General features: G+C 40.4%; 1 protein-coding gene across 2 annotated transcripts in view; it reads right to left on the minus strand.

The window, feature by feature from the left end:
- Nucleotides 1–5,036: 5,036 nt before the first annotated feature.
- The window catches only part of ubxn2a (UBX domain protein 2A), a 10,148-nt gene continuing 2,639 nt past the window's right edge, over nucleotides 5,037–12,545 (minus strand). For both annotated transcript variants that reach the window (XM_050058700.1, XM_050058701.1), the window contains exons 5-7: nucleotides 9,160–9,297; nucleotides 8,534–8,695; nucleotides 5,037–5,963 (exon numbers count right to left, since the gene is read on the minus strand). In XM_050058700.1, the coding sequence (XP_049914657.1) occupies nucleotides 5,780–5,963; nucleotides 8,534–8,695; nucleotides 9,160–9,297 (484 nt within the window). In that variant the 3' untranslated portion in view covers nucleotides 5,037–5,779. The remainder of the gene's footprint in view (nucleotides 5,964–8,533; nucleotides 8,696–9,159; nucleotides 9,298–12,545) is intronic.

A 12,545-nucleotide genomic window follows, 5' to 3' on the forward strand; every position in this document is an offset into this window, starting at 1 on the left:
ATCTTATTGGTAAATCATAATTATCCTCGCGCTGATAACATTCCGCTCGTGAATGTCATTTTTAATGAAGTGTGGTGTAGCGCACGCGGAATGTCTAAAATGCAGTTTAGTTTCATTTCCGTCACGGAGAATTACCTGATGATTCCTGGGAACAAGGAGCTGGAAAGGTGTGTGAGAAAATACCTCAAGCATCACACTACATATTTCCCAGACTGCATCATCATCATCATCATCATCATCATCATCATATAACCATTATGACTGTTGCTGTATCTAATGCTATTTTTAAACATGAGTTACATATATTTCTATAATACATAACAATGCCGGCTAACAGTGTGTGTGTGTGTGTGTGTGTGGGGGGGGGGGGGTGGGGGGGGGGTAGTTAAAGTTCCAGTGATTTATGATGTATTTCATAATGTTGATGGAAAAATATAAATAGAAAGGCAGATCTCCAAACTTTTGATCCTAAATGGGTTTAGCCTCCCAAAAACCACTGGATCCTACATTTCCCACAATCCAACAATCTTTCATTAAAGCCTGGTGAAGCTCACGTTTCAAAAATGGTGAAATTTGAATTTCAGATAAAATCACAGACATTAGTTAGATTGCTCATGGTGCCGCAGGAAATATGTGCCGTTTTTGGTGAACTTTGACTCACAGATTAGTTGTTGAACAAAAACAATGCCAACGGAAAGTCTATTAGGATCCCTTTTCGTGGTGGACACACAAATTCCCTGGACAATCTCACGCAATAGGGAGTCTAATGAGCAATAAAGTAGGGCAGGAGAAGAGGTGGGTCAAACAAACACAGGACTTTCACGCAGGAGACCGCTGTTCATGTCCTGTATGAGACCATACTTCAGCATTGAGATATTTTAACTTTGCCTGCTTACGTACTTTAAGTAAGGTGTCATTGTTACTAGCTATGCATGGTATTGGATTTTTGCCGATATCCGATATGCCGATATATAACAACTCATGTGGCCAATAACCGATACCAATATTGATATTCACTTTTTTTCCTATCTGATTTTAGTGATCATCCACTTCTATAGTGGAAGGTTGCACTGCTACATAATGCAGTGTTAAGAGGTTGTGGCCATTTCCTGTATTTCTGTGAGGACAGGGTAGCTGACTAACAGTAAGCCGTCTTGACCTAAGAGTCCAAAATGGAGGAAGCTTCTCTAACTTATTAGCTCTGTTGCATCATTCACTTCTATTCAACCTCCTCCAATCAAGAAAAACTGCTCCACAAGACAAATGGTTTGCAGTAGCTGATCGTAGTACTCTTTATAGTAGTCTCTTGAGTAAACTGTGTTAACGTACCCTCCCATTAGCAACTGAGCTAGCTTTTTACCCCCTTTAATAAAATCTGTATTGAATGAAATCATGTAAAATCCCCAGGAGTCGCATTAGTAAACAGTACAGCTCAGAAAAAAACAACAGCAGGGAGCCATAGTGACTGGCTTGTGTTAGCATGTCCTGCCACTTACAGTAGCATGTTAGAGGTTAGCTTGCCAGCTAAAGTATATTAGCAACAAGCCTTGCGAGTCGTCGAAAACTGGCACTTGGGCAGTGACTCACGGCATTAGACCTCGACGAAAAAAGCCACCCTGTAACGTCCGCATGATGAGCAGCTGGTCGCCAATATAGTTTAAGAACTCTCAGTGGTGTCAGGGGGAACATGGCAGGACAAGAACAAAAATAAGGCGGTGAAAGTCTGACTGGGGTGGGCAGGCCCAACAGTTGTGTACGTGTCCCCCGAGATTATAAAGCCAAAGCCTGTTCTTTTTTTCCCGAAACATAACCACAAACGTGTGTTGTTGAAGGAACAAAACAATCAATTTGTGGTGTTGTACTGATGTAGTGCTTTTATTTTGAAAGAGATTGTATGTAAAAAGTGAATTTCCTGTGAAAAAGGAAGTGTATTTTGAAAGAAGACAATGCATGAAACAGGCAGAACTTGACACTATATCCCAGAACGTCACCAACCAACGCACCCAGGGTACCTTTCACGTTGTATCTGGACGCGGAAAGTCCATGACCAAATGTTGATACGAGGTCGGAGTGAGAATGTGTTGTCTCTTGAGTGAACACTGTACCATTAAAAACTAAACTAGCTTTTGTTTCCTCTTTAATAAAACATGTATCGAATGAAATCATGTAAAATCCCCAGGAGTAGCATGAAGTGCCAGAGAGGGGTAAACAGTAGTTTAGAAAAATCAAACAGAATCACGAGGTGCTATTGGAACTGGCTTGTGTTAGCTAAAGTAGCATGTTAGACGTTAGCTTGCCAGCTAAAGCAGATTAGCAATAAGCCTTGTGAGTCGTCCTCATGTCACCAAGCCTCTAAGGCCAAATAGTTTGCCAATACGCACAGATTCATTTCACTCTGTGCCACTTTCTAGTGTCTCTGCCCTGACATGTCTGCTTCTTTCACACCTCATGCATGTTTTAAAAAAGTGAACTTCGGAGCCCTGTAACCTTGATGACATCATAAAGGTTATTTTAAGGGAGAGCTCCCTTCAGAAAGCATAATGCATCTGATTCACAGGCTGGCCGATAAACCGAACATCTTGTGAAAACCAGGTTAGTGCCTTTTAATTGAACCTTTATCATTTTTTTCTTGATATCTTATAAGATCTTGAAGGGTCAGATTCTTATTGTGCGATAGTATTTTCTTTTATTTAGAGACACTTACTTCCATAAAATACAATTATTCTTTAAACTGCATAGAAATAGTTTAATCTGGCTTGACCCTGAAAAGAAAGAAAGCCGTCTCTGCACATTTTTGTCTGGTTGAAGAATGAGATACAGTTTTACACATACTTGTTATGCTATTTTTACAGGCTCCTTTTTTAAGTCTTTCACTTATGATATATTGAGTGCCTTTTATTTTCCCACAAAGCACTTTCATAAACAGCTCCTTCAGATCAAGCCGCTTGCTCTCCACAGTAAGCCTTTCCTCGGAGCATGACAACAAACATGCCATGGAGACCTCGGCTGGTGAACCCAGACCTCTCCATAAATTCCAAGCGTGCAAACCCCTCAACCAAAACCACATTACTGACAATGAAAAAGGCACCGCTGCAGAAAGGGCCCGGCATATGACCTGCATTAGAACGGGTATGTTTCCGATAATGCGTGAAGAGGAATGTGCAAAATGAAAGGTTGGCTGCTGCGCGAGTAAAAGGGTCATTCTGAAAGGAAATGTGGGAGTTAAAGGGAAAGTAATTCCCTGCATGCTTAGCCTTATTAAATATGTAGCAGAAAGGAAATGTGCTCTCTTTTACTCTTTAGCCAGACCCCCTCTGGCTGCCAACCAAGTGATGCCCACAGCAGCCTTCACATTCAGGTTAAAGAATCTTAAGATGTGGCCTCATAATTCTTCAGAGGGGATTATAATATTCAAGACATTTCTTCCCTTGACCTTGACTGCCCCGAGGCTGTCATCTCGTCTTCCTCAGCCACGAGCAAATACAAACCCTCTCCTGTTCTGCATCCCCCTCCCTCCCAAAGCTTTAAATATTGAAGATGGATAATGGCGTTCGCCTTCCTCCCCAGGCCGGGCAGAAAAGCTCGGAGAGGGAGAGGCATGCACACACTCATGTTAAAGCACATGCATGTCCTTACACATGCCAAGAAGCACAAGATGTCTCACTCAAGAAGAAAGGCAAGAATTAAGAATCTGAATGCCTTTTTTTTTAACAGTTTTGTTGTGAAGCCACTGATTTTTTACAACCCAGTCAAAACTATCTGATCACAGCAGTTACACTTCATACCCATAGGTGGATTATGAGACCTCTTCTACACAGTAGCAGGTCACAAACTTCGTGGTGATTCTGCAAAGGCTATGGAAAGCTGTGGTTTGATTGTGCGGGGATTTGCAGCCAAACTAAAAGTTGGGGATAGTTTTATTTTTAGCAGTGGACTCCAGCCAGAGAATACCTGCAGCTAGTCAGTAAACAGAGTCCTGTGATATGTTGACCATGTTTTTAGAATTAATTTTCTTGTAATGTAATTATTGCAGTTGGATACACTGCACTGCTCTGGTGTGTTTTCACTTTTATGCATGAGTGGTAATTTTGTGCCCCCTCGTGAATGTGTTTTGTCTTTTTGAGTCGACTTTGTGACATTTTGGTCATTGTATGTCTTTGTAGTCAGGTTGTGTCTCCTTGTGGTTGTTTTATGTCTCTTTGAGGAATATTGTGTGTTATTGAGGTGAATTTGTGTCACTTTGAATTGATTTTTTATGGCTGTTTTTGTCATTTTGTGTCTCCTTGTGATGGTTTTGTGTCTTATTGAGATAGTTTTGTATCTCCTTGAGGTCATTTTGTTTCTTTTGGGTCATTCTGCATTACTTTGTTGTCATTTTTTGTCTCCTTGTAGTTGTTTTGTGTCTCTTTTTAGCCCTCTTTGCAGTTATTTTGTGTCTCTTTAAGATAATTTTGTGTCTTTTTTGGTTATTATATGTCTCCTTGTGGTTGCTATGTGTCGCTTAATGGTCATTTTGTATCTTATCAAGGTAGTTTTGTATCTCCTTTAGATCATTTTGTGTCTTTTTGGGTCATCCTGTGTCACTGTGTAGCCATTTTGTCACTCCTTGTGGTCCCTGACACTTTTGGCCACTGTGCCTGCGCCTTGTTGACCCATTCAGTAATCCATCCATGTTCTTACCCTCAGATACATGCTTTCCATACTATGTGTCTTAGTGTCAACACTGTGAAGTAATCACTCCTCCATTTCTGACATCTTTGACATTCGCAGCCCCTCCCCACCTCCTTCTTTAAATCCCTATTAAATCTGTAATGACAGCACAGATGTTGCATAACAACACGGAATAAGGTGCTGCCTGGTGTCATGTCATAATCACTGTGATAATCATCATCGCTCGGAGCTGATGGATGCCTTAATTATCAAATATATCTGTCAGCAGTCTTCACACCTGGGCAGTTATAATATCACAAATGCTCATTAGTGCTTTGAAAATATTTCACTTTGTTTTTTTAGCATCAAAAAAACAAAACAAAACATAACTTTGAGGAGGATTTTTATTGTACCTTGATGTGTGATATGTCTTTAAAGAATGCAGTCAAATGAAATAATACATTATACATTCTGAATTAAATACCCCGACCCAAGAACAAAGGCAAATGTTCACAAACAAATGCAAAAAAAAAAAGGCGAAACAATTACTAGGCCAGCACAAGTAACAAGCTGTCGTCTGTTCTCTTTTTAAATTGTAATAAATGTGCAAACAAAACATCGCATGTCCATTAAATATAATTGTAAACTCAAAATTGAGATATCAGCCCCTTATTTTATCCACTGTAAATAGTGCAGAAAAACTGGTGATCACAGTTTGGGAAGACTTTAGAGAGTTGGTTGGTGGTGCTGGTGGTGGTATTGTGCACGTGTGTGTGAAGGAAGGAGGGAGGGTAAGACCAACAGATGGACACACATGGTTGACCATCTGCACGGGTGTTTGGGGGTTTGGGGCTTTCTGTTGGAAGTTAAAGACTGTCCTCCAGAGGGAGAAGACATAGTGTTGACGACAGCATTCCAGCACCTGTGGTGGTGACGAGCTGGCGACATCTCCATTAGGCTGTGGATAATCCCACACTGAGATTAATATGTAACAATCATCAAGTGCAGCACAAACTGCAGAATAAATTAAGATTATAGCTTATAGAAGGCCTTGAGACTGCAATCATGGTGAGGGGTCAGTGACGGGAGTAAGTGGCGTGCTGTGGGAATTACGGGGGAGCCTTTTTAGTCAGGAATGTCCAAACGCAGACTGTGTGTTCAGGGGTCTCTGGACGATGACAGCGTTGGCCAAGTCGGCTTGTTCTAGGCTCAATTCTTTGTCGTCAAGCTCTCGGAAAGGAACTGATGTCGTCAGGACAAAAGGTGGGCAGCTCCTCTGGCAGCGTGCCACGAAATCTTGAACATCTGTGATCCTGGAGAAAAATTAGAGACAAAATCAGAGAAAGATTGGGACTGAGGGGTTTAAGAAATATTATAAGGAAAGGGTGACTCAGGTATTTTTCAACCTGGATCTGATTTTCCCATGTTTTTGTGTCTATATAACTAACAAAGACAACCATTCTGTAAGTTGGTCTAGTGTTGAGAGACAGGCTGCAGTGTAACCAGTTGTAGAATTTGGCACCATCAACTTCTGTCCTCTACAAGTTCGTGTTTTTGCCACTGACAGGCTCAGAATGTTAATATAAATGTCTGACAACATTATGAAGGAGAAGGACCTTTTTGTTTAACAAGAAACAACCCCACAATCACTATAACCAAACTCACCAGGCTCCATTATCAATACATCAAACAGTAATTCTATCAGCATAAAACACACTTGTGTCCAATGACGTTAGGGAGAAGATCCCTACAGTGAAATAAAATGTTTCTCTTTACCTTTTGCTCGATCCAGTCTGTTTATGATCTATCTATTGTGTCTAACCAAGGAGAAATCTCGTTTTTACACTGTCGAAATCAGCTAAATATTCAGCCGACTTTGAAAATCTTCTAACTAATAACCATAAAGCCCAGTTCAGACCAAAGATTCACGATGAGACGAGTGAAAACATGCAACTACTTGCAACCGTTCTGCAACGTTCTAAAAACCTGCCGGTTCACACCAATGCAACTAGATGAGCCGGTGTATCATCTCTATGCAACAGCTCTCTGTACTTCTGTTCTGATTTCCAGCTTTCAGACTTATTTTGTTGCTGAATATAATTTGTAGCTTTTTGAAATATGAATGAGGATAGTGATAGTGAGATACTGGCTACAGCTGCATTAATAGTAGTGATGAAACAGGGAAAAACAGAAACAAAACCAACATCAGATAGACTGTATTCATAATAAATACACCACAATGATATAAATAACCAGCAGAAATTAATCAGTCTGTGAGAATGTGTGTGTTTGAGGGGGCATAAGCACATACAGTGAGCAGCAGCAGTGACCCACTGTCTGACACCGGCACACCGTGCACATACTGCCTTCTATAATATTAAAGGCAGGGCCCAGGCTTAAAGGATTTTTTCGGTATTTTTAAACCTAGACGCAATTTTCTTATGTTTTTGTGCCTAAGAAACTAATGGGAACAACTTTAAAAAAAAAAAATAATAAATTGGTCCAGTATTGAGAGTGAGGGCTGCCGCCAGCAGCAGTAAAACATGCTACAGTGTGAGCATGTTAACACGACCAATTTATGCCCACTGAATATGCTCTTTTGCCACTGACAGGATCAGATTGTTATTCTAAGTGTCTGACAACTAAAGGAAAGGATCCGTACAGAGATAGACCGTTTTGTTCATCAGAAACAGACCCAAAATCTTGATTGCCAAATCCACCAGACTCCATTTCAATAAACAGTAATTTTGTCACTGTAAAACACACGTTATTCAAAGTTGAGAGAAACAAAATAAAACTCAAAAAAGCCGTCTTGCTTCATCATCCTACTGTTCCAACAATCACCAATTCTGGTTTGGTTGAAACAAACTGTTAATACACCCAGTTAGATGTTGAAATAAGCTGGTTCTATACATGCTAAAATCATTGTTTATTTAAATGGAATCTGGTGGGTTTGGTGATTTTGGGGCTGTTTTTGGTAAAAAATGATCTTACTCTAACAAAAAGGTCTATCTCTGTAGGGATCATTTCCATGTTGTCAGACACTTATAATGATAATCTGAGCCTGTCAGTGACAAAAACAAGCTTTTTTAGTGGATGTATAGCAACAGCGCCATATGCGCTACATGTTTACATTGCAGCCTATTTCGCTGCTGCAGCGCTCTCTCTTAATATGGACCACTTACAGAAATAGTTTACCGCATGAGTCACTTAGACACAACAACATGTCCAGGTTGAAAAATACTGAAGTTCTCCTTTAAGAAAGGCAGAGTTAGAACAATCCCTTGTGTCTGCTCCTTCCGTCCAAATACTCTCTCTTGTGACACATGATGTCTCTGTGAAGCACTATACTAGTAACATCATCCATTATTAATCACGGCCCAGCATAGACGAACGATCTCATGGCAGCCCCACTCCTCACACACAGAGGCTGGCTGAAGGTTGGAAGGGTTCAGCCCTCTGTATCCTTCAGCTACTAACCCCGTTATATAAATGCTGCATCCGAGTTACGCAATCCCTCTCTGGGGATTTTATAGATCCACTCCGTTGCTACATCTCAGATTATGTTTTCTGCAGCCCCATGCACTGTGGCAGGGAATATAACATGCAGCATGCCTTCAACTCCAGCAGACTAGAACAAAGCATTACGTAATCCTTAAACAAACCCCCCTCGCCGCCTCCCATGCTAGTCCAAACAAAAATCTTATGTCATCCCTTCAACTACTTCTTTCCTGCGATACTCGAGATTAGAGGATTTATGATAGCATAGCGAGAGTGGAAAGTGTTTAGATATACGCAGATCATTCAATGTGTAAATATGATTTGATGATGTGAAGCTCAGATGTAAAGACATGCATTTCGGCCTCGACTTTGTGATACACACCGATGCGATAGGTTAAACCTCTGCACCAATCTCCTGCCGTCAGCCAACCAGATCTGCAGGGAGGTGACAGGAAGGGCGTGGTCTAGTGTTACCATGGGAATAGGAGGAGATTCTCCATCCTCGTGCACAGATGGTGACCTGGCCACTACTCTGGGTGCAACACTGAGAATGGACAGGAATAAATAGAAGATTAAGAATCGGTTAAAAGTGCACACAGCATTTGCATTGTGTATTTCTCTGACTAATTACTGCAAGACGTGAGCAGACACTATCACACTGAATATTTGTTTGAACTCTCTGGACAATTTAGCATTCATACAGTGATGCTATGGAGATGTTGAGGCTCTGAGTTCATCAGGCTGTGTGCTTGCTCAGATATGCTTGTGGGTGTTTTGATACCTGGATGTAGAGGGACATCTAGTGGTGTAAAGTAGGAAGTATATTGAATTTTGAGGCTTGAGAAACTACTTTAAAACAGTAACTCCACGTGTACATTTTTGATGATTCCTGACCATATTCATAAACTAAATAACTATTTAAAAAAAGGTCAACTCTTATATTAACATATAAACTATCATGTTATCAAATGCAACCTTTAACTTATCGTCACAGCAACAGTCTCTTACCTGCCAAGTCGATACCCTCGGCCGCTGAAGGGGTGAAAGGCCTTTTTCCTGGGAACATAATTTTCCTCCGTGAGGTCCTCCACACTGATCTCCAGCTCCTCCTCCTCGGCTCTGCTCTCCCACTCCGCCGGAAGCTCCCTGGGAAAGATAAAAGACCGGGGTTGGCGTCTCGTCAGATCAATCAATATGACAAATGAGCGCTAATGAGCATTTTGCTTTATCTATCTTATGTGGCCTGGCTGTGGTCTGTAGGAGGGACATCTTTACTGCTAACCTCCCCTTGGGGACTGATCGGGTTCGACTGTGAGATTGAACCATCGACTGACATACACACAGCGTTCATCTTTCTATATATACCTTAAATGTATACAGAATATACATTTTACATGTAATGTGTATGTAGAAAGTGAACTACTATTAACCTGGACCCTATTTTCCTATGTTTTTGTGTCTACATGACTGATCTGAATAAAAATCAAATTACATCCACTAAAAGCGCCTGTTTTTGTCACTGACAGGCTCAGACTATTATATTAAGTGTTTGACAACACTATGGAAAGGATCCCTACAGAGATAGACCTTTTTAAAACCAGAGGCAGCCCCAAAATGCTTGTTTCTTTAACCTTTATTTTAGGATTTCCAATATAACACAAATTCTCAGTACATCATTTTAACAACAAATATCTTGACAGGTAGAAAAACAACAAAAAACATGTCCTAGAACTTCAGCATTACTAGTAGAATAAATACATATACACAGCAATAGAGGGTTTACTGCTATAGAGATATATAGATACTCAAGTACAGGGCTCCAAATTCTGACAGATATTTGAATCTTATTCTTATTATAGAACCTTAACCTTCCTACATACAATAAATTCATCAGCTCTCTTATTCATATGTCATATGCTGGTGCACAGTCTGACTTCCACATAAGTAGAATAAGTTTCCTTGCCACAACCATACCAAGTGAAATGGACTGAGTTCTATACTGCCAAAGGTAACGCACCCGAGGCACCTCGGACAGCAACTAGTGGGTTAAGTTAACAACGTCCAACATGTCCAAAGAGAATGTGTTAATGTCTCATCTGCCTCTTTACACCTACTACAGAGGGGGGAAACATTACATTACCATGTAATTAACATTAATTTTATCATTATGAAACACCCTTCATTCACGGAAAAAAAAAACATGTAACCCACAAAAACGGTCTTGGTTTATCTTTTAACTGTTCCAACAATCACCTACTTTGCTATTGTTGAAATAAACCTTTAATTCACCCGGTTAGATGTGAAAACATGATGGCTGTGTACACGCTTAAATTACTGAGTCTGGTGCATTTGGCAATAGCGATTTCAGGGCTGCTTCTGGTTAAACAAAAAAGGACCTTACTCTTTGACCAAAGGTCTATCTCTGTAGGCATACTTTCTATTTTTGTCAAACACTTATAATAACAATCTGAGTCTGACAATGGCAAAAACAAGCTCTTTTATTGGATGGAAATGGACAGATTTTGCTGCTACTGGCTGCAGCCCTCTCACTCAAAACTGCACCAGTTTCAAAAAGTGTTGTTCACATAAGTCTCTTAGACACAAAAACATGGGAATATAAGGCCCAGGTTGAAGAATACAGGTTACAGTTGTTTGTCACGGACACGAGTCACATTTTCTCAGTACAACCCAGAGCCAGCAGAAACATCGAGTGTTGAAATTTAATAACACAATAAAAAATAGAGTAATAATAATAACACTGCTTTGTTATTTGCTTTTGATCGACTGGAGAATATTACGTGTCACAATATCTGACCATCATACAAATCACTGTCCTCCATCTGTAGCCTGAGTACAGGCCAGAAGGCAAGTTATTGAAAGACAGATGACAGCATTTGTTGCAGTAGTTGTTATGTCACTGATATTAATCAACAGTCCTGTCAGATCTCAAGATACTACGGCTCTTATGTGCTTAAAATGAATACGTCACCCCCAAAATGACTAGTTTTATTTCAATTACTCACCCAGTGTTTCATTGAATTCGAATTAGTTTTTCTCACATGCCTCCACAGAACTCACATGCCTCCACAGAACGGAGAAAAATCTTGATCAATTGAAGTAAAGGCTGCCCAAGTTCAACAGCGAAACTATATCAAAACATTGGTTAACAAACTGACACAAATCATGCAGTATAATCCAAGTCTCATTTATCCAGTCGCACACTAGACAGTCCTTTCTGATAGGGGACTGAACTAAAAGTGAAACTTATCTCTGCTCTCTTCAAAGTCCATTGACAAAAAGTAATTTTTATCTTGATGAGTACGGGAGCTGCTCATCTTCCGCTGCCTCGATCAGTAGTTTAAATTATCAGCCATTTTTACAGAGACTGCGCCAAAGGATAGCTTCAAAGTCCCTTCTTTATGCCTCCTCTGCATTTTTACACAGAACCAAACAGCCCAGCATCATTCTGCTACAGTGTGTGATCACAGAGCGTCAGCCTCTAGTGCATTTGTAGAGCTTTACAATCATTTACTGTCTCTGTTATATGCCTGCTGATCTCGTCCCCTGCTCAGAAGGTAAGGAGCCCCCGAATCTCTTTGTTTTCCAAATTAGCGGACATTTACAGCTGCTATTCTTCTTCTTTGAGTTAGCCACTTACTGCTAACAGCTACTTTTTAAATCTCCCGTGGTCGGTTGCACGCATAACACATTGTCAAAACCTCACACCTGTCCTGCCCATGGTCCCGTCCTGCCGACTGACCTGTTTATACAGACAATTTTGTGCTGTTACTACTACTTGTACAGGCAGTGTAAAAGGGGATGATGTGTGACTTTGATGAATTCGAAGTGAATCCCTTAAATACGGAAGCGTATTGCATTCACTTGAGTTTTTCTGAGTAATTTTTTCTGGGTTTTTTTTCAGAGTAATTTTTTTGTTTTTTTGGGAGTAATTTTTTTGTTTTTTTCGGAGTAATTTTTTCTGTTTTTCAGAGTAATTTATTTATTTTTCTGTTTGTCGAGATAATTTTTTTCCTGAACGAGGAAACGAGATACTTCAAAATCTTGCGAGAAGCTCTCACCTGGCACCTGCAAGTGACCCCTGCATCCATGGTGACTCCTGCTCATGGATGTATTTTGCATCGTGCTCCTGTTCCTAGACAATTTCAACTACAGGATCAATAAGGGTAAGGCATGTAATTAGTTACACACAGGGTATGATAATCTAGCTGTGTTTTCCACTGCATCCTTCTAGTGTAGGCCTATCGCTCAATGTAACAGGTTAGGTTAGTAACAGGTTGTAACAACGTTAGCTGACAAATTTGAATTGTCCAGCATGATGGAAAAAAACTGTTAGCTTAACGTTACCTGACAACTGAAATCATGCCCATACACGT

This window comes from Epinephelus moara, chromosome 12 (genome assembly GCF_006386435.1).
Source record: "Epinephelus moara isolate mb chromosome 12, YSFRI_EMoa_1.0, whole genome shotgun sequence".
Classification (NCBI taxonomy): Eukaryota; Metazoa; Chordata; class Actinopteri; order Perciformes; family Serranidae; genus Epinephelus; species Epinephelus moara.